The 22,509-nt window shown below is 40.6% G+C and overlaps 1 protein-coding gene across 1 annotated transcript in view; it reads left to right on the forward strand.

Annotated features, from left to right (window-relative positions):
* lrp2b (low density lipoprotein receptor-related protein 2b) overlaps positions 1–22,509 on the forward strand; it is a 44,166-nt gene that overhangs the window by 2,615 nt on the left and 19,042 nt on the right. The window contains exons 6-45 of the mRNA XM_029278145.2: positions 708–824; positions 1,448–1,564; positions 1,810–1,953; positions 2,472–2,588; positions 2,915–3,043; positions 3,848–4,017; positions 4,271–4,494; positions 5,066–5,272; positions 5,871–6,073; positions 6,226–6,366; positions 6,752–6,961; positions 7,108–7,300; positions 7,522–7,647; positions 7,759–7,889; positions 8,954–9,091; positions 9,237–9,518; positions 9,621–9,863; positions 9,987–10,109; positions 11,102–11,218; positions 11,497–11,874; positions 12,168–12,416; positions 12,690–12,898; positions 13,070–13,254; positions 13,415–13,643; positions 14,040–14,217; positions 14,474–14,602; positions 14,807–14,973; positions 15,081–15,224; positions 15,584–15,693; positions 16,089–16,266; positions 16,439–16,652; positions 17,606–17,842; positions 17,959–18,147; positions 18,356–18,828; positions 20,047–20,494; positions 20,634–20,799; positions 20,900–21,058; positions 21,156–21,445; positions 21,846–22,049; positions 22,208–22,450. Of these exons, the coding sequence (XP_029133978.2) occupies positions 708–824; positions 1,448–1,564; positions 1,810–1,953; positions 2,472–2,588; positions 2,915–3,043; positions 3,848–4,017; positions 4,271–4,494; positions 5,066–5,272; positions 5,871–6,073; positions 6,226–6,366; positions 6,752–6,961; positions 7,108–7,300; positions 7,522–7,647; positions 7,759–7,889; positions 8,954–9,091; positions 9,237–9,518; positions 9,621–9,863; positions 9,987–10,109; positions 11,102–11,218; positions 11,497–11,874; positions 12,168–12,416; positions 12,690–12,898; positions 13,070–13,254; positions 13,415–13,643; positions 14,040–14,217; positions 14,474–14,602; positions 14,807–14,973; positions 15,081–15,224; positions 15,584–15,693; positions 16,089–16,266; positions 16,439–16,652; positions 17,606–17,842; positions 17,959–18,147; positions 18,356–18,828; positions 20,047–20,494; positions 20,634–20,799; positions 20,900–21,058; positions 21,156–21,445; positions 21,846–22,049; positions 22,208–22,450 (7,911 nt within the window). The remainder of the gene's footprint in view (positions 1–707; positions 825–1,447; positions 1,565–1,809; positions 1,954–2,471; positions 2,589–2,914; positions 3,044–3,847; positions 4,018–4,270; positions 4,495–5,065; positions 5,273–5,870; positions 6,074–6,225; positions 6,367–6,751; positions 6,962–7,107; positions 7,301–7,521; positions 7,648–7,758; positions 7,890–8,953; positions 9,092–9,236; positions 9,519–9,620; positions 9,864–9,986; positions 10,110–11,101; positions 11,219–11,496; positions 11,875–12,167; positions 12,417–12,689; positions 12,899–13,069; positions 13,255–13,414; positions 13,644–14,039; positions 14,218–14,473; positions 14,603–14,806; positions 14,974–15,080; positions 15,225–15,583; positions 15,694–16,088; positions 16,267–16,438; positions 16,653–17,605; positions 17,843–17,958; positions 18,148–18,355; positions 18,829–20,046; positions 20,495–20,633; positions 20,800–20,899; positions 21,059–21,155; positions 21,446–21,845; positions 22,050–22,207; positions 22,451–22,509) is intronic.

Consider the following 22,509-nt stretch of genomic DNA (forward strand, 5'->3'; position numbering starts at 1 on the left):
CTTAACTTATACCCATACATTTCAATACAAGTATCTGCACTTTCTAATCAAATTTTCAAAAAAAGACTGGTTTCTTTAGCCATCCAGCTTTATACCATTGAGGAGTTATTGAGTCATTGTTACAACTAATCATTATGATCATAGTGATAATGATTATGAATTATGTTATTATCATTATTATTATTGTTTTGTTATAATTATTATCTTTATTATTAGTTGCATTAGTGTATGATATTTTTTAAGACACTCATGTTTTGCGTTGTACGTGCAGAAATCCTACTTCCGCTCGCCATCTTTATGTGATTTTATCTCAGCTAACGTCCTAAACAAATTGTTTTTGAGCAGCAGAATAAACATTTCATATTGTAAAACAGTCACTCACGACTCTGTTGTATCAGGGACCTGTGATAGCTGAGCTGTAAGTAATATCAAATGATGTCTGTGGTGTATATAATACCACAACAACTTTTAGCATGTGCATGCGTTGAAAATCGTTTTCTCAATACAGTCCTGTTTTCTTTCCTGGCATGTGTTAACAAACTGAAAACTATGACTACTGTCTTAAACTCAGCAATATTTATTCATTAATATTTATTTCCTTAAATTTTGCTGTATAAAATTCAAACTTAATAATGTTGCTTTGTTCTAGGCTACCTAGAAACTTATTTTTGACCAGTTGTTTACCAGTCACTGCGTTTTATTTTCAGCCACACAGCACTGTCCAATTCATCAGTTTGAGTGTACGAATGGTTACTGTATTCCACATTCCTTTGTGTGTGACCACTATGATGACTGTGGGGACAGCAGTGACGAACAAGGCTGTGGTAAGGAAAGCAACACTGACAGTTCATCCATGAAATTATCTATTTCAGTAGGCTATGTATTTAGATCTAGGTTGACAGTGTTATCTTGTAAAAAAAAAAAAAAAAAGAAACAGAGTTAAGCCTATTCATGAAAGAAAAAGAAAAATAATTGTAGTATCTCTAACTCAAAATGTATTTCTCAAAATGTTGATATTCAGACTTATACTGTAATTTTGATGCAACTTCCAACCGTATTCAGTATTCACGTTGTTTATTTTAAACCCAGGTAACAGTCTTTAAACATCGGCAGTAGTTGCAAAATAAAAGTTGAATACATTTGCCTTTTTAGTTACAGTGGGTGGTTATTTCCTTTGAAGAGATACAACTGTAACTTTTTAGATTTTGATAATCTGGCAATGAACCAAAAACCATAGCATACTGTACATCTCAGCTGTTGGATATTGGAAGTCCTTTCTGTAGTCAAACTTTGTAAAGGATCATTATACTTATCATAAGTTATTTATTATCTTTAAAAAATAATGTACATTCTGCCATCTGCTTTATTGTTTTAAAACAATCATAAAAGATTGTCAAGTTTTTGTCAGAAACCAAAACAAACATTGCTGTATCTGTTTATTTGTTAGTTTACCAAAGCTGTAGCGGCAGTGAGTTCACATGCTCCAGTGGTCGTTGTATTCCTCAGCGCTGGGTGTGCGACCAGTTTAACGACTGTGGGGACTACAGTGACGAGAGGGGATGTGGTAAGAAAACTTACTTGTTAAGGAAGTAGAGAATACACATTAAAATATATTTTAAAGACTTGGTAACAATTTTAGATTTCTATACTTGGGTTCATACAGCAGAGGGTTGTCATTCATTGTCAATACCAATCCTCAATACTTCAAGTTAAATTTCAGGCTGAGGGTTTATTTTTTATTTATTTCAATGATGCTGATGGATAATATTTTAAGAATGATATTATCACGGTTGTGTCTGTGGTTTTTAGATAGTAACTCACGAGGCTGTTACCCTGGTGAGTGGGGATGTCCTGGCTCCACGTTATGTATACCAGTCAACAAAGTGTGTGACGGAAAACCTGACTGCCCCGGAGGAACAGATGAGACCAACTCCACTGCACAGCAAACATGCAGTAAGTGACAAACATGTTACCTGTCATTATTTACATATTCTAAGAAACCTATATGAGCCCCAAATGAACCACACAACACTTATAAAAATGGTTGCGTGTGTTTTGGAGTCTTAATGTTTATATTGAAAGCAGCCTTATCACAGGGAAATACTGAACTTAATTCAAGTATAGTCAATTAAATCTTTACTGTGTGATCGGGATCCGGTCACATGCAGAACAGGGCTATAAATGTAGTTGCAAGAGTTTTAGACTTTATAGCGTGTAAATGTTTCTCAGAAATCAGCTGTTTGGGCAGATATGATGATACCTTAACCTTCTTTATCACTGCCTTCACACAAACCTGGTTTAAGATTAACCTTGTTTTGGACTCTCTTAGCACTAATGGCCTCCAGAATGACTGAATGATAGCTGTAAAGCTGCTTCATTACTCACAAAGACGACTTGGCAGATAACATTGTGAAGATGACAATCCCAAATTGAACCTGTATGTTGATTTATATGTTTTTTTTAACTCACAGGCTTAGATCAGTGCTCCAGCTTGAGCTGTGAGTACCTCTGCCATTCTTCTCCTCAGGGAGGTGCTTGCTACTGCCCAGGTGGTTTCATTGTAGCAAATGACAGTCGTACCTGTGTAGGTGAGTGACAAAACCCATTTGCTTCTGCAAAACCTAACCTCACCTGTGTCATTGCTTCAAAAAAATGATTCACTGCTATTGAAAGCATAGCAAGTCCCTGATTGCTCCTTTACTGTAAATGCATACTGTTTGAGAAAGCTATTTATCAGAAAGATACTTTGTAAGAAAGACTAGAGACTTGTTTTTCCTTTAAGTTTTCAATATGAGTCAGCCTTTATTAAAGTCTTCAATCGCAAGTTATAGTTCATGGCGCTCTGATTGCAAATAGCTATGGCCCTCGTTCTTTGGACTTAAATATAAACAATGACTTCCTTTTCATCATCCAGACTTTGATGACTGTCAGATTTGGGGGGTCTGTGACCAAGTGTGTGAAGATCGTCCTGGGACACACCACTGTAGCTGTGCTAATGGATACTTCCTGGAGCAGGGTCATGTCTGCAAAGCCAATGTGTCAGGTACAGAGAGTCACACAGCACACAGTAGCTTCATGCGTTATGTACATGATACCACATGATCTAAATAGGGTTATTCAAAGATCCTAATGACATAAATAAAGACACACAACATTAAACTGAGTGTGAAGATTCTGGTGTGTTGCTCGAAAGACGAGATCATAAACCAAATTTAAACGAGAGCTAAAGATTTAATCCTTAATTTATTTACATAAAGTGCTTTAACATTGCTTGTCACATTCACCAATTTAATCCACACACTGGTGGCAGAGGCTGCTACGTAAAGTCCCCATCAGTATTAACTAATCCATTAATAGACATTCTCATAATGCTGGAGTAGCAGCATGACTCATGAGCAATTTGGGGGTCAGTGTCTTGCCCAAGGACAGTTCAACATGTGACTGCGGAAGCTGGTGATCAAATTGGAATCTTTCGGTTGAGAGACGACCGACTCTATCACTGAGCCACAATGTTCTTTATTTTTCAAAGAACCATAGTTGAATTTTACCATGTCATGTTACAACTGCAAATTAAAAGACATTTTCTTGGTGTTGCTGGGCCAACAGAACATACTGGTATTGCAGTATTTTGAAGTGGAAGGGGGGATAATGACATAATATTAAATTTTTTTAAATAAGAAAAATAAAAAGCTTTGATTGAGAGATTTTCTGTGAAACAAAGATCAGGTGCAACTGTACTCAGACCCAAACAGGTGTATGGTTTTAGAACCCCTCTTGTGTGCTTCAGTCTGTTACACTGTAAAAACTCAAAGCGGGTGAATACCTATTCAAGTACTATTTTTTTCAGGTGGACTTCCACAGATCATTTTCACCAATGGTGGAGACGTGATGATTGGTGACATTCATGGGCGCTTTGTCAGAACTCTCGTGCCGTCACAGGGAAGAGGTTATTCTGTCGGGGTTGCGTACCACCTGCACAGCAACATAGTCTTCTGGAGTGATACATACACCAAAAAGGTTAGTCTGGATCATTGTCTGAGCCATTTATGGTGGCAGTTTTTTCACTTCCTATCATCATCATAGTTTTTTAACATTATGTCATACACAAAGTAGTTATTTGTCCAAAATGCACCAAAAACTCTCAGCATTTATGATTTCTGTTTACCACCTGGAAGAAAAGCAACCGTGGCTAATGTGCTTTTTCCAAAGATTGGAAGGTAGCAGTTTAGTCAGGAAGAAAATCTAATTTCAAAACTCTTTATTTTCCCAGGTTTACTCTGCAAACTTCAACGGGGATAACATTAAGGAGGTATTGACTACTGCGGTCCACAATGTCCAGAACCTTGCAGTGGACTGGATAAACTTCAAACTGTATGTCCTAGAAGCCATGGTTGAGCGCATTGACATGTGCGACTTAAATGGAGGCAATCGGGTCACACTGGTGGCTGAAAACCTGCAGACTCCTCATGGGCTGGCCCTGGACCCAACAGTGGGGTGGGTTTGACTTTTTTCATATGTGAAGCTGCTTTAAATGATGTGAACAGTTGTGAAGAATTAACCATCCCTGTGTAGGATGCAGTCAATATTATCGGATATGAATGACATTAGACCACATGTAACAACATGTCTGTAAAGTATGTAAGTATATATACAGCTCTAACCAAATTCTATAATATTTCAGATCTTAAAAATGGTAGACAAAAAAAACAAACAAGAAAACCATTGGGTTATGTTAGAATATGGAAGTCTAGCATAAAGTCAGAACAATTTCATTTTTGGTAACCAATTATTAACTGGGACGTTCGTCATTTACAACAGCTCAGAAAGTCTGAGAAAATTAAAATGGAAATCAGATGATCAGAAACAATGCAAATTATAATAATGAATTAATAACAGCTATAATAATAAGAAACACATACATTATACACTATATATAAACATAAACATTATGCAACTTTCACTTACACAAAAAGATCAATCGATCTTTTCTGAACATCAATTCTACCTAAAGTGTCGACCTGACCCAGCTTCATTTGACTTATTGTTTATGTTTTTCTGTTTGCAGCTATATGTTTTTCACCGACATGGGCATTGGGAGTGAGCAGATGAAGCTTGAACGCGCCTTCATGGATGGCAGCAATCGTCTGGAGCTGGTCAAGAGCAGTCTTGGCATTCCGACAGGAATCACCCTAGATATCGTCACACAGAGGGTCTACTGGTCTGACAGCCACTTCGACACCGTGGAGACTGTCACCTACAGTGGTTTAGACAGGTAAAAGCTTCACTGAAGATGTTGTCAGGCTTTGAATAATTCTTATAAGCAGAGGAACTCAAATGTATGTTCTGTTGTTCCAAAACTGCTACCAGGACTGAGAAGGTCTCTGAAGTAGCTTACAATAAGGTATTCAGTATTGACAAGTTCTCTTTGCAGCCAATATGGTACCATACATAATTAATCGGCCATAAAAATACACTTCACAACTTTTTAGGCTAATGTTTGTCCAAAACAGAATCCTAAAATGTAGTAGAATAAATTATTGCTGTCACAAACAGCTACTTAATTTGCAAAGAATAAATTATTTCTGGCAGTTTATCATGTTCTGACAGCAAAAAAACAACATTTCGGTTCTAGTGGTATACAGTATGTTAAAGCTAGCATGATGCTTTTTTAAATTTAAAATTAAGAATAAAATCTTTCATGCATCAGTCTTTCATATTAAAAATCTACTTTTCTCCAACACTGCTGAGTAGAGGCCACGAACAGAGCTACAGCAAAGTGTTTCAGAGCATCTCCAAATCTAATCTGAAAAAACAAGTCTTCCATGTTGTACTGTTCTTGATAGCTATTCTGAAGTGTTGATGATTCACAGGAAAATAGTCCTCAATGGTGGGACCCAGGCACCACATCCTTTCGGAATTGCTGTGTTCGAAAACCATGTATTCTTCACTGACTGGACCAAGATGGGTGTTGTGAGAGCGAACCGCTTCAACGGTAGCAACCCAGCGCTCCTATATCGTACAACAAAGCGACCGGGCCATGTTGTCATCTCACATCCTGTCTTACAACCTGTTGGTAAGGAGACTTCCAGAGGTGTCCCAGTGTGTCTGCTGGAAGTAAAAAAATCTCCTGACCTTAAAATTGTCATATTTGGTTTTCCAGCTCTTGCTCAGTAAAGTGCAACACTCTCTTGTCCTTTTTGTAACTGCTCTCTCATTTCCTTTCAGTGATGAACCCTTGCGGTAGACACAACGGAGGTTGTCATCAAATTTGTGTATTGAGTCACGGCACAGACAACGATGGTTTGGGCTTCCGATGCAAGTGTCGCCATGGTTACGACTTGCAGTCTGATGGTCGTACCTGCTTTAGTGAGTTTCCATCAATTGAGGGCGTCCTTTTTATCGGACATTTTCTAAATTGTCGATGCTGCAGGGTCTGTGAGAAGTCATTTATGTAACATAAATAAGAGTTTATTTATTGATAATGTACTATTTGTCCCTATCTGATTGTTTGACATATTGGAGAGTGTATGGAGGAATTATGAGTTTGTACTACATTCCTGTACGCCCATTTTCACGTAAAAATATTTAGTTATTGACTTAAGACTTAAGTTTTAATTTTGGGTTGATTTTTATCATCGGGCCCAAGGATATTTCACGATTCAGATATGACTGCAGCTTGGTTCCCGTCAGGTTTTGGCTGGTTCTGGAAGTATGTTAAGCTTTTTGTAACCACCACCCACTGTTTGAACAGAGCTGAAGGACTACCTGCTGTTGGCGACCTCTCTGGGGGTTCGAGGAATTCCACTGAATATATCTCTCCAGGACGACATCACCCTGCCTCTCTCAGGGCTCGGGACTTCTTTCTCCGGTTCTGCTGTGGAGTTTGATGGCAACGAGGAAGCTATTTTCTACAACGACAGGTCCAGAGGCCTGGTCTACAAGTCCAACCTCAACGGCACTGGTAATTCTTTATTATGTTAGTAGTAAAGTGTGAAAAGTGAGATCATGTACAAAGAAAGATGCTGAAAAAGAAAAAAATACATTTGTTGGTAAAGTGTTGAACTTTATTTGAATCTCACTGTTATAAATCCTTCTATGCCTTCTCAGTCCAACAGATTTTGTCAGGCTACAGAGTGGGAACGGTTGACGCCATGGCTTACGACTGGACCTCCAAAGTCTTGTTCTGGACCACAAGCTCCTACAAGTCGGTGGTGGCCTTCAGAGTCACAGACAAGTCCAGACGGGACATTGTGACGGGACTGAGAAACCCAAAGGGAATTGCAGTGAGCCCCAGTGCTGGGTGAGCGCTCAGATTTATCAGATTTAAACATGAGAGAGTAAAAAAAGCTAATGCATTGATTATCAAAGCATAGATAGCGTTTAATAACTGTTTTAAAACTGGTCTTAATAACTGTTATGTACAGAATAGTTCTACTCTAATTAATACATTTAATTCTGTCTTTGTGACTTACACTAAACAGATCTGTGCCTCTGTGTGTTTTATTCATTGTTGATCCACAGTTACTTGTTCTGGTCTGACTGGTACCGTCCTGCAGTCATAATGAAAGGCTTCACCGATGGAAGCAATGCTGTTCCTCTGGTCAACACAACACTGGGGTGGCCTTATGGACTTGCTATTGATTATGTGTAAGAATAAGAATCACTTCACTGAACAACTTCAATGTTATAAAAAGGAAGAGAAACATTCAACAGTATTTGTTATATTCTTTGGTTATCCTTGTGATTGGTCCTTAACAGGATGGACCGGCTGTACTGGGTAGACTCCCAGCTGGACCAGATTGGTCACATTGACTTTGAAGGATATGACAGACAGACATTTTCCAATATCGGCCAGATCACACAACCATACTCTCTAACAGTGTATTCAGGTGGGTTTCATGGTCTCTCTTTTCATCTCCCATCTATACAACAATACTGTGCACTATTCAGGTTTATGATCACCTTGAACACAACAACAGTATGAACCAAAGTGAGGGACATTTGGAAAAAGCTGTCTTGCGTTTGTATTCAGATCACATCACAGTGAACAGATGGATCATTGACTTAATCAGTATTTAGTAATTCTATAAAGTATAACTTCACTGTACAGCAGGGTTTTTAAAGGGAGACCTGAACAAGTTAGCTCACAATTACAAAGATACACGACTTGTAAACTGTGATATATCAAAAACAGACACGGTACTGTTAAAAAATAAAAAATAAAAAAAAAACTGCATTTGCATTCTTCAGTTTGTAATAACTCGGCTCGTGGTTCAAAGCAAAAGATTGGAGAAGTCAGAAATTTTACCAAAGAAAATGAATATTTTTTTTCAAAGCGAGTTAAATAAATCAATAACAAGAGTTATGAGGCGTGTTAAATCTTGATCATCAGTGGTGAACGTGTGGGCGTGTGTGAGGTGTTGAAGAGTGCACTAACATAAAGAACTGAAGCAACAACTGTGCAAACGTCAGCCAGGCTTAGGAAGAGAGTGAAAGAGGCACTGGAAGCTGGGTTTTTATATCCTGGGTGGAGCAATGGGCCCAGGTGCTCCAGATCTAGCAGGATATGACAACTCCATGGCACCTCAAAGTAAAGACATGCACATGAGCGCACACATACACGAACACACTCTAAGCAGGGGCCGTCACACAGTTACAGTTTTTTAAAATCATAGCTGTGCACTTTCCTATATTTTTTTTGCTATATGAATAATACTTTGTGTAGTACCTTTGTTACTTTGTCTCTTTTAAGATTTTTTTTGTTGTTGCAATAATCATAATCTATTTTGCACATTCACCATAAAAATTGATGGGCTCCTTTTTCTGTTTTTGGTCTAAATTGAGTGCTTGACAGCTATTTGGAACTTATTCAATCATATTTTTGAATGTTGTTTTGTTAAGTACCTTTGACCGGTGTTTATAAAATGCTTAACTATCTATTTCATGTTTTCAGACTTTCTGTATGTGGCCGATACAAGGACCAGAGCGATATTTGAGATGAGGAAGAGGGATGGGGGAGGAAACATCCTGATCAGACAAGGAATCAACGGCATTATGAATCTCAAGGCCTACACAGCTGACCTCCACAGCAGTAAGCCTACTCACAGGGAGGCTTTTAAGACTGCAAATAGTTTTATTGCAACTTGCAGGATCAGAGCCGATAGCTAAGCATTTATTAAACCAGAAATAAATAACCCAGAAACACACTAACTGTCTCTTTTTCATCCTCCTGGCAGCATTTACCAGCCGGTGCAATGCTGTGCCCAACGGGCGCTGCAGCCACTTCTGTTTCCCGACTCCATCTTTCAATCGAGTGTGTGGCTGTCCATTCGGCATGAAACTCCATTCCAATGGGAGGGACTGCATCAAAGACGATTCTGTTACCCCACCACCTGGCAACATCTGTGGAGACTTTTCCTTCGAGTGTGATGAAGGACGCTGTAGACCCAACTCCTATCGCTGTGATGGGATTGTCGATTGCGTGGATCAGACTGATGAGGCCAACTGCACCGATACAGGTGAAGATATAAAAGAATGTGTGTTTGAGGAGAGGTGGAAGGTGACTTTGTTGAGCAAAGAAATGTATTTCTCCATCTTCCTTCCTCATATGTCTTAACCAGGAGCGACCTGCTCTCCTCGAGCATTCACCTGCAACAACAAACACTGCATCCTGACCAGTTGGCGCTGCGACGGCATGGACGACTGCGGCGACGGGTCTGATGAAGTGAACTGTCCCACTCGCCGCCCACCTAACACCTGTGCTGCAGATTACTTCACCTGCGACAACTCCAGGTGTATCTCTAAAATATGGCTATGTGACGGTGACAACGACTGCGGCGACGGCTCTGATGAACACAACTGCAGTAAGTATGACGTGTGCGTCCACTTTCAGCTCAGTCACCTAACATAAATAAACTTCATAAATGAATGTTTTTTTAAATGTTATTTAATGTAACTAATAAATAAGCGGGATCTGTGATTGACAGATTCAACCATCACTACGTGCCCTCCAAACTACTACCTGTGTCCCAACCACCGCTGCATCCACAACTCCTACGTGTGTGACGGAGACCAGGACTGCCTGGATGGATCAGACGAGGCAACCTGTGGTAGGAATCATTGAAACTTCACACTGAAATAACTGAAATCTTAGCATATTTAGCAATGTGTATTTAGCAATGTGTATTTAGCAATGTTTATTTAGCATAGCCTATTTATCATAACAAATATCTCATCACAATCAATTTAAGTTGCATTCACCTGACAAGTAAAAAAACACATTATCTAAATATATTACACCCGTAAGGCCTGAATTGCTTGTAATTATTTAAAATAGCTGCCAATGCAGCAAGCAGAACTTCATTCAAGTTGAAATACAGTAAATATCTCATTACATATCTAGAAATAAGACATTTAACTAATTTCAGTAAACAAGTTAGTACATTTTGCCTGCAGTATTGGCAGCTATTTTGCAAATTACACACGTTAAGGCCTTATTCTTTGCTTGGTAATCTTGAAATAAAATGTGGATCTGGATTAGTTAGGAGAATATGGTTTACAATAAGTGTAATGAAATTTGTTTTTATTAGAAATTGCTCAGTGATGTCATCCATTGGGTTCTGAGACTTTGAGCCCATCCATAGAGTTCGTTATATTGGAAATGCTGTCTCAATCTAACTTTCAGTCAACCTAGTAACAGACAAGGAGCTGGAGCTGAGGCGGACCTTGAGCCTTCTGAAAAAGAGTTTAACGTGCCCGCCTGGCAGTCAGATTAGCCCCACCCCCTTATTATCAATAACTCTTACCCTTTATCCCAAACGGGATGGGTACTAAAAAAAATTACAGTTTTTTTGCAGTTCCTTACCCAGTTCATTTTTTAAAATAGCAGGTTGCTACTTGACAAATACAGTTGCCATGATTTAGGCTTTTGCAGTGTAGTGTTGTGCTTTTTATTTTATTTTTCACGTTAATTTAGATGAGAAATCCTCCTTAAAACGACAATTTTTGGTTTATGAAATACCTTAGATGCAGTTGCATGGAGTTTCATTTCTTTCTGCTTACATGTATTTTACCTCTAACTTTTTCTCCTTTTCGCCACAAGAGTTTCACTGCGCCTCCCATGAGTTTGCCTGTGCCAGTGGGGACCAGTGTGTCAGTTCTAGATATCAGTGTGACGGCGTGTTCGACTGCAGGGACCATTCTGATGAACGAGACTGTCGTAAGCATGAAGCACAGCATTCAAAAAGACATGAATTATTTTTTATTATGATCAATTAAAGAGATAATGTCAATTTTGTTCATAATGCTGTAAAAATGAAAGATTGCAACAAATGAAACCCTTGCTTTTTTATTGTTGATTAGGCAGATAGATATTGTGCATCACCAAAAATCAGTACCTACTAGATATTATATGTCTGGCTTGTATTCAATGTTTCACTTATTGCCCCTTAAACGTCTGCAGTTTTAGTCATTTGTAAATGTCTGTGGCCCCTCCAGCCACTCGAGGTCCAGGCCTCTGCCATGACGATGAGTTCCAGTGCCAGACGGACGGTTTCTGCATACCAGACGAGTGGGAGTGTGACGGCCATCCAGATTGTGAGGACGGGTCTGATGAACACACCTCCTGCGCTCCTGTAACCTGCAGATCAAACTACTTCCAGTGCACCAACAAGATATGCATCCCTACGAGCTGGGTATGTGACGGCGACAACGATTGCAGGGACAATAGTGATGAGCAGGACTGTCCCACCCCTCCATTTAGTTGTTCCTCCGGACAGTGGCTCTGCCCGACTGACCAGTTGTGCATCGACATTGACAAGTTGTGTAACGGCCAGAGGGACTGCCCTAATGGAGCGGATGAGTCGCCTCTCTGCAGTGAGTTTTGAAAATGTCATGTCTTTTCAACTTTATTGAAAGGGTATACCTAACAATTAAATCAAATGGTGTATACTTACTGCTACACATTTATAATAAAAGGAAAACAACGTAACATGCACTCTTTCATAGTTGTTAAAGTCTAAGAAACTACAGAAAGTTGGCACAAGTATACTGTAATTCTTGTAAGAGAATAATGACAAACTAAAATGAAAAAAAGGAATATAAATCAAGGCCAAAGTTAACAGCAATACAGCATGACGATATTAACTCAGTCATTAAATATCTTAAAGACCAGGATGACTGCGTGCTGAACAACGGAGGCTGCAGTTTCACCTGTGTCCAAGGACCGTTCGGGGCTCAGTGCATCTGTCCTCCAGGATACCAGCTCCTCAACGACTCAAAGACCTGTGACGACATCAATGAGTGTCTGATCCCGGGTTTCTGCAGCCAGCAGTGCTTCAACGAGAGGGGAACCTTTCGGTGTTACTGCTCACATGGTTATGTCCTGGAGCCTGACGGGCGCACATGCAAAGCTACAGGTAAGGAACATACAACAGGGACCAAATTAAGCTACAATTAAAGTGTGCAGAATACGTAGAAAATAGCTTTCTCATTTATGTTTGGTGTTCTTCAATGAATATATGTTGTCATTTTGCTTTGTGATACAAAAAGAATTAAAGAAAATATTCAGTAACTTGAATCAAAAATCCCTGTAGACAGAATTTGTAAGATTATTTCTGTTCACTTATTTTCATGAAACTCTTCTTTGTTGAGATGTTAGGAGAAAACAAAATGTTTTTTTCTGCCTGTAGACCAACTAGCAGCTGTGCTACTGGTTTCCAAGCGTAGCCAGATCATGGCCAACCGGATCAACACAAAACCACCACAAATACGTCCGGTGATCAGCGGTTCCAGTATCGTGACTGTAGACTTTGATCGCATAACTTCCAGAATCTACTGGGCTGATGCGTCGCAGAAGAAGATATGGAGCTCCTTTCAGAACGGCACTGACAGACAACAAGTAAGAGAACAACAACTGCAAAAGCACTAAGGCAAAAGATTTCAACTACTGTTCATAACATTTCTAATAGGTAGAATTTAAATGTAAAGGCTGTACAGGTACACCAGAAAAAACAACATAAAGTAAATTGAACTGCAATACCGTCCAGTCAATCTGTCCCTGTTGCTCTAGGTGTTCTCCTCTGGACTGATGGTACCAGAGAGTATAGCTGTGGACTGGGTGGGGCGGAACCTTTACTGGACCGACTCTGTCATGGAGAACATAGAGGTCTCAACGCTGGATGGTCGCTTTCGGAAAGTTCTCCTCTCCAAGAACGTAACTAGCCCACGTGGACTGGTGCTAGACCCTCGTAACTAGTGAGTTGATGTATTGAATAGGGTGTTCAAATCAGATATTACATTGGGTTTATTCATGGTAAGCGCCATCCTCTTTATAAAAATTCAGATATTTTCTAAGGAAGGAAAAGTCCAAAGATGTTACAAACCTGTTGACAAATCTCCTTGTTCTTCCTCCAAGCACCAACTTGATGTTCTGGTCCGACTGGGGTCAGAACCCCCGGATTGAGCGGGCAGACATGGACGGCAAAGCTAGACGAGTCATCGTCAGCACTAAGGTCTACTGGCCTAACGGACTGGCCCTGGACTACGCCACACGCAGGGTCTACTTTGCTGATGCCTACCTCAGATATATAGACTACTGTGACTATGATGGCAACAACCGCCATCAGGTCCTGGCAAGTGACATGGTAGGTTTGGTCTGATGATTCAGTTATTTTTTGAAAACAAAGAGGATGTTTTACACATGGTGACTAACACAAACTGGAAAAGAAGAACAAAGTCTGATTTAAGTGCCACAAGATGTATCAGAATCAATTACTTTCTCACATTTGCCATGTTAAGGGAATTTTTACTCTTATCCAAAGTCTTGTTTATGCCAAATTAGTTTTCCTGTCATGGATCTTAATTGAAAAAGACAAGATTTGAGAGATTTGGAACTCCCCAGTGTATATATATATGAGAATAAAGAAAAAAGATATGATAATGGTCCTTAAATGCACATCTTAGCTTAAGATATAACCTTTCATTGGATTTTAAATTGTATAAAAATTTCACCCCTATACACGCCTACTTAAAAACCCCAGGTTCTCCAGCACCCACACGGTATGACCATCTTCGAGGACAGCATCTTCTGGTCGGAGCGCTACACCAGCAAGGTGATGACAACCAACAAGTTCCACGGAGGCAACATCACCACCCTGATGAACAATGTGTACCAGCCCATGGGCATCGTGATGGACCATCCCATCAAACAGCAAGCAGGTAATTTCACAGCAAATGTTACCTGTACACTTGTGGTTTTCTGAAGATAACTCAATGTTGTATTCTGATGGCAGTTTAGTCAAGTAAATACATGTATTGTGTGTAATCAGTGAGTTTAAACTGACCAGATTAGTACTGACCATATGGATGACAAAACTCCACCAAGATGGCTGCACAAAATGATCGCTATGGTTACACATTGTGTCATATGAAGTGTGATGAGGGTAACACAACTGCACTTTGGTTTTGTGTTTAGCCATCAACCACTGCAGAGAGCACCTGTGCACTCAGCTGTGCCTGCTGGCAGGTCTGAGGCCTCGGTACTACACCTGCCACTGTCAGTCTGGCTGGAAGCTGGATGCTGACCAACGCACCTGTATCAAAGGTCCGTAAGTTCTATTCTATGCACCTGTATTTAAAGCATTCAAACGTGTTAAAAGCGCCAACACATAAACCTCATGGATGGATATTATTTGTCTATTCCTGAATTATTTTTTTGAGTATCTGCTTCAATGGAATTCTTTAAAATAAGTCAGTAACCTGTTATGTGAGTTGTGTGTCATTATGATCCTGTGTACCTTCATTCTAGATGAGACTCCTTTCTTGATGGTGGTAAGGGACTCAGTGATCTTTGGCATTCCTCTGGACCCTGCTGACCCTTCCAACAACGCAATGGCCCCTGTGTCTGGCATCAGCCAGGGGAGGGACATTGAATTTGATGACCTCGAGCAGCTGGTTTATTGGGTGCAAAGCAGTGTGAGTACAGGCATAAAATTAAACCTTAGAAAAATGTTTATGATTTCATTAAACGTAGGCTTGAGGCTCATTGTGAAGAACGGTCTCTAATTTTGCTTCAACATCAGGGGTCTATATGGCAAGTGAAAACCAGCGGTACCAACAGGTCTGAGTTTGCTCCAGCTGCTTTAATGGGCTCCCCGTCTGGTCTGGCTTTTGATTGGATTAGCCGGATAATGTACTACACCAATCCAACTGGTAAATCCATAGAGGTAAGCACAGTTGAAGCTGGCCTCAGATGAATAGAGTAGACAAAAATACATAAAACCCATAAAGGTAAACTAACAAGAATTATGCAGATGATGTGAAATAGTTCCCTCAAAATGATATAATGAAATCTAAAATGTATTCATTTGAGAAGTATGGTGGACTTTTGTGAGTTCAAATTAATTTTCTTAAATTGCTACCTATGTTGTTTTCTTTGATTTGTCATTCTTATTTCATCATAAATGTTTTTAGATGTTACCTGCATGTTCTTTTTTTCCTATTGTCAGTTCTTTGTCATATAATGTTCTTGTTTTTTTGTATCGTCATCACATCTACATTAAATCAAACTTGACACTTGACTTAGGTTATCCGTGTGGATGGAAACCAGCACTATAGAAAGACCCTCATCACATCCAATGGTAAACCAGAGGGGGCAGGAGAGCCTTTTGGAATAACTGTGGATCCTGCTCGAGGGTAAAGCATTTTCTCTTGGCTGAAAGAAAAAACAATAGAGTATTTACTGTGTTACTTAAAATGAGTAACATAGGAAACCAATGGCACCAATAACCCTCTTAGTGTCCTATTTCTGTGTGTATTATTGTAATTATTGATCATCGCTGCGTTTTCAATTGGCAAACTGATATAAGTTGGTTGACAAGAACTAAGTTGTGTAACTGTTTTAAGAACTATCATGTAATTGCAAATTACCCAATAAGAACCCAACTAAAACTAATGAACAGTTTAAGGCTACACAGGAAAATGTGTGTGCTCATAAATGATCCTTTTTGCACAGTACTATTTTATCAATGCAACAGTTTTACACCAATATAATTCATTTATACAAATAATACTCTGTCCTCCTTTCACAGAAAACTGTTTTGGACAGACAAGGGGTCAGACAGTGGAGTTCCTCCGAAGGTTGGCAGCGCTGACATGGATGGAGGAAACCTGAGGAACCTCTACACAGGCAATCTGGCTAACATAGGATACATCACTGCTGACATTTCTACCAGGAAACTGTACTGGGGTGTGGCGGGCTCTGGGGTGGTATGTAATGGATAACTATCAATATTAATTGTTGTTTTTTTGTCTTTGTCCAGTAAACAACAAGTTAATTCCACCTAAACAACTTGTGAAAATCCTTGCTTATAGTCGTTTTCCCTCCCAGGTTCTGATTCAACTACTTTCAGTTACCTCTTCCTCTCTCTTGTTTCCCCAGATTGAGAGTGGCACCATGGATGGAGTAAGCCGGGTGACAGTTGTGAGTGGCCTGTCACAACCATGGGGGCTGACAATCCACCAGAACCACCTCTACTATACTGATGTGGACTACGAGGTCATTGAGAGGGTGGACAAGGCAAACGGTGCCAATATGGTGGTGATGAGGAGCAGCATGTCTGGCCTGCGTGCCCTCAAAGTGCACGCCAGAGACAGTATGTGGATTTTTTTATTTTTTTTATTTAGCAAGAGATTTCTGTCCTTGAGTTTTTTGTTTTTGCTCAGACTGTTGCATTATGTAGCAGGTAATTACAGCCACTGAGTAAGCGAGTAGGTGTTCAAGGACAGCAAACTGCAGGACTGAGCACCACTTGTTTTTCATGATTTGAATTAAGCTTTTGTGGTGAATAGGCTGTCTTCCCTCACCATTATCATAGCTCTATTTTAGCTTTTTCAAAAAAGAAAAGAAATCATCTGCAACTTTTTGAAAATGTTCACATGGTTACATCTCATCGAGGATAAAAAGCTAGTTAAAACCATTGTTATGAAAAGAGGAATTAAAACCTTTGAATGCTCAGTGCAAAAGCATCTTAGAATAACAGTGCAATTTTGAATACCTTTTAAAAAAAAACATCCCAATGACAAAAATCTCGACATAAAAACAAAATACAAATGAAGAAAGACATTTAGGTAATTTAAATGTGTTTGTTCAGGTTTTTTTAATGGCTCAGAAGTTAAGACAAAAATTAAAGCTCTCGCCTCCTGTCATCTCTTCACTATTTCTTCCTAATTAAAGCAGAAATTATGTCCAATTAACATAATGCATAATTAACATAATGCACAATAATAACACAAAGTTATTTTTCTTGCATGCTAAGAAAAATGCAGTTACTTTTCCATGTTAGAATGTGGCTCAATGGCAAATCTGCACGTGATTCACGGATCAATTGAAAATGTATCATCATGGTGTAAAATAAATGCACTGCCACTTAATCCCTGTGCAGAGTCTCAGTGAAAAGAAAGTTTTGACCTTTACACAGAGACGGATCATAAAGTGTTGATATTTCAGTCTGTTCTGGTCCTTTGACTCAATAGTTCAGTTGGATTTCAATGAGAGCGGGGTTCCTATCATCCAGTCTTGATCACCTCCGTTTCTCTCCTTCATCAGACTCAGCAGGGACCACCAATGCCTGCAGCTCCAACAACGGGGGCTGTCCCCACCTCTGCCTGCCCAAACCCGACAATCAGAAGACGTGTGCTTGCACCACAGGTTTTCAACCTTCTCAAGACGGCACCCGCTGTGAACAGTTTGAGTCCTATGCAATCATCTCCACCCCCAAGTACATTCGTGGCTTCCACATAAACAGCTCAGACCACTCCGAGGCTATGGTGCCTATCAGGGGATGTATGTGGGCTCTATACAATTCTTGATCGTAATGTGAATGTTGTACAGCTTTTCTCAACATTTTTAACTTAACATTTACATTTGTTGGATTCTATGTTTTCTTGTATCTCTTTCAGCTTCCACCTATAAGGGCAAATTGGACCTCCATATCCAATCAGGCTTTGTGTACTGGTCTGAAAACAGCACCTCCTCCTCGTACAAGGGCATCTTCAGGGCCAAAACAGATGGAGGGAGCTACAGCCGTATCATCAACACAGGCATTGGAAGAAGAGGCATACAGGGCTTCGCTGTAGACTGGATTGCAGGTGTGTAGCCGATCTACCAATCATTTTTTTTGGAGAACATAGAAGCTCTACTAGCATTGATTTAATCTCTTACTTACCTAAAAATGCAGAGATCACAGGATGAATGATCATCAAAGTGTGTCAACCTCATGAAATTAAATCCCTTGGCTTCTCTGAAAAGAATTAAAGATCTGCATTCTTGTCTTTTACATCCTTTTATTCACTCTAGGTAACTTATACTTCACTAACGCCTTTGAGAGTGAGACCTTCCTGGAGGTTTTTGCCATCAACACCACCTACAGAATGATTCTCCTCAAGTCCACTGAGGACCAGCCCCGCGACGTGGCCGTCAGCCCCAAGCTTCGATATCTCTTCTGGACCGATGGTGGCCAAACACCCAAGATTGAGCGTGCCCTTCTGGACGGCACCAACCGCACTGTGTTGGCATCAGAAAGCCTTGCATCCCCTCGTGGCCTCACTATCGATTATACCAACGATTTCCTCTACTGGACCGATGATGTGCTTGATATGATCTCCAGGATGGCCCCAGACGGCACACAGAGGCAGATCATCCGGTATGGGAGCCGGTATCCGTCTCCTACGGGCATGGCTATATTTGGAAACTACATGCTGTGGGTGGATACAAAGCTTGGGAAGCTCTTCCAGGCCAGCAAGGACCCAAACAATTCTGACCAGCCAGAGGTGAGAGTCATTTTCACAGTTTAAGCTCTCATGTGATACTGTTGTAACATCCCTAAATAGAGTTTGTTACAAAGATGACAGAGACTCTGTAACTTATGTAATTTCATGTTGTACATACATTTTATCGAACATTGTTCAGTGACTTGTAAACAGTCATAGTTCCACGGCATTTGTATTTGCCAGAGCTGCAGCCAAAAACTCTATTGTTAATGACAAATATGCTAATTCATATCTCAATCCATCCATTGTTTTATAACAAATAATTAAACTATTTTTTTCAGTTCATGATGGCTGCATTTGTTTTCTGACAAACAGTCCAAACCCCACACATATTTAAAAAGCAGAGATATAAAGCACAGAAAAGCACAAAATCCTCTCATTTAAGAAGCTTTACAAAAACAATGTTTGTGACTTTTGCCAGAAATATGCCTTCAATTAGTAATAGAGTAATTGCTTCAGCTCTGATCCCCACTTCCTAATCTGACCTTGGTTTAGTGCAATGACTCATTGACAGTAAGCTTTTCAGTCCAATGAAAAAGTAATCTTTCTTTGGTCTAGAGTAGAGACGAAACACAAAGCCTCATTTAGAGAATGGAGAAAACAGATGGCTGGAGGACAGTCAAGAGCACTAAGCATCACTACAATTTAGCAGGTGCAATATCAGTTAACAATGGAAAATGTCAAATTATATTTAGGTGGGGAATTGCAGACAGGGTTGGCCGATTGCTTTTTTTCCACTTATTGCCGTGATCTGATTTCTCTAAAGGTTCTAAACGGCTGCTTAATGAGATAATAAATGATATAGATGATAAACTGGATACTTGTTGTCTTTTTAGACATTTGATAAAACAGAAAACCCCAAATAGCTTTTTATTTAATAAAGAAAATAAGCTTTTGTTAACGCCTTAGTGTTCTGTTTTTTTCTCGTCTTGTTATGCAGTGTCATAATGCAATGTGAAATCACAGACTTGGACACCAATAAAATTCACATGAAGTTACAAAAGTGTAATGATGGCAGAGCTTCCTTATGCTATTGTTGTGGAATCCTAGTCAGTAAAGGGCTAAAGCTGTAGGGGCCCTAGTATTCTCGGGTCCAGAAAAAAGTTTGTACAAAGATTCACGAAGGAAAGTACTCATCGAGAACACTGAGTGATCCTTTTCTGCATGTGCTGTCCCATGTCCCATGCCAATAAATGATTTTCTTTTCTTTGGTACCAGGTAATTCGAGACAATCTTGACGGGCTGATGGATGTCACAGTTTTTGACGCTCATGTCCAGCCTACATCTGCCAATCAGGTGGGCTTTAACCCTTGCCAGGAGGATAACGGACGCTGCCAGCAGCTCTGCTTTGCCATCGCAGGCCAAGAGAAACCAAAATGTGGCTGTGCACACGGCTCTCTCCTTAGTAACGGAGTAACTTGTGGTTACGGACAGGATGAGTTCCTAATTTTCACTACGGACTACCAGCTGAATAGCATGAGACTAGACCCCACAGATCACAACCCCCCCCTTCCAGCGGTGACACTGGGCTACAACGTGGTGGCTTTGGATTATGACTTCAAGGAGAGGCGTATTTTCTTCACCCAGTACATGGGGATTGGTCGGAGTAAAATTGGCTACCTCAGCACCACATCCATCACCAGCCCACCTGTCATTATCGCCGCAAGTGAGATTAACATTAAATGTTTCCTTTTTGTCTTTTTGACCCCCTATCTTTTGATATTTCTGCTCCTGTTTCTCGTGTCCTTCCATTTTTTCCCCTCTCTATTTATTTTACATTCTCTCTTATCTATTACTTTGCCCAGATTTGGATGACCCAGAGGGGTTGGCCTATGACTGGGTCAACAAGCGTCTGTACTTCACTGACTACTATAAGCGCAATGTCCAGGCCATGGGAGTGAATGGGCAGAACCGCTCCATCATCGCCCATGCGAACCGTCCCAGAGGCATCATCGTTGACCCCTGCTATGGGTAAAAACAGCAGGCCAAACCTTCACTAGCTTATGATTTCAACATAATGAAAATAAATACTGAGAGATCATTACCTTCTCACACTGCTCTATTTTCCCAGTTACCTGTACTGGACTGACTGGGGCTCTCCAGCTAAGATCGAGAGGGCTACACTTGGTGGAAACTTCCGGACCCCCATCATTAACACCAGCCTGTCGATGCCCAATGGTCTGTCCCTGGATTATGAAGAAAGGATGCTCTACTGGGCTGATTCCTCATTGTATGTTCATTTGTTTGTTAAGATGTTTCTGTATTGCCGCAGATCCCATCACTCAGATGTTTTAATTTATCTTCTTTTCAACTCCTGTTTTCTGCAGAGATAAGATTGAGCGATCCACTCTGACTGGAGCCAACAGACAAGTCCTCGTGCGGGGGGTCATTTATCCGTACGCCCTTACCGTCTTCCAGCAGGACATCTTCTGGACAGACTGGACCGAGAGAGGCGTCTTTAGAGCCGGGAAGGACGATGGCTCCGGCTTCACAGTGCTGGCCCAGGACCTGCAGTATCGACCTAACGACATCCATGTTTATGCAGCTTCTAAACAGGAGCTCTGCTCCAGCTCCTGTCAGCAGTTTAATGGAGGGTGCAGTCATGTCTGTGTTTCCGGTAAGGTTAAATGTTTCTTTATTGGTGCCACTGATAGAGGCACTGAATGGCCTCTCTACATCAACATAAAAATACAAGATTATAATGCAGACCTCGCCTCAGATGTCTAAAACTTTGAATATCTCTACCTGTCGAAATATTATTTAGTTCATTTTTTTAGGTTTGTGCATTGTTGTTTTTGGTGCCTGGAATTATTTCTAAAGCCCAATTTAAACAATAAATACAACAAAATATAACATAAAAACTCTTGGCACAATAAGGCTAAGTGTTTTAGTCACTAGGACTTTCTCTCAAACTTGTGCTTAGTGCAATTCTAAACACAAAAAGAAACACAGCACTTCTAATTAATCTTCATCCTTCATCCTTTAATGGCCATCACCTCCCATAATCCCTTCTGCAGGCCCGTTGGGTCCTGAATGCCAGTGCCCTCATCAGGGAAGTTGGTACCTGGCTAACAATGGCAAAGACTGCATCCAAGACAAGGGGAAACGCTGTGAGCCCGAGCAGTTCACCTGTCTCAACGGTAACTGCATCTCAGCGCGCTGGAAGTGTGACGGCCACAACGACTGCCACGACAACTCTGACGAGCTGGAGAGAGTGTGCGGTGAGACGTGACATTTATGGTTCCTAATTTTCATTGGGCAGATAAGAGAAAACAAAGGAGGCACGTTTAACCATGTGTTGAAGGACAAGCAAAAAAGCCTGAGACATAAATATCAAGGCATTCAACTAAATCAGAACTCTCTTACTCCTTTCGTCCAGCTTTCCACACCTGCGCAGCCATCGACTTCACCTGCGACAACGGGCGCTGCGTGCCACTCGGCTACACCTGCGACTACACCGACGACTGCGGTGACAACAGCGACGAGAGAGACTGCCCCTTTCCAACTTGTAACCCTGCAACAGAGTTCACCTGCGGAAGCGGACGCTGCATCAACGCAGACTTCGTTTGTGACGGCCACAATGACTGCCGGGACAACGCCACCTCTGATGAAATCAACTGCCGTGAGTGATGACTCGGCTGATTAAGGACCATTTCTCTTGCTGAGTTTTTAGTTCAAACT

The sequence above is a fragment of the Labrus bergylta genome, chromosome 21 (genome assembly GCF_963930695.1).
Source record: "Labrus bergylta chromosome 21, fLabBer1.1, whole genome shotgun sequence".
Taxonomy (NCBI): Eukaryota; Metazoa; Chordata; class Actinopteri; order Labriformes; family Labridae; genus Labrus; species Labrus bergylta.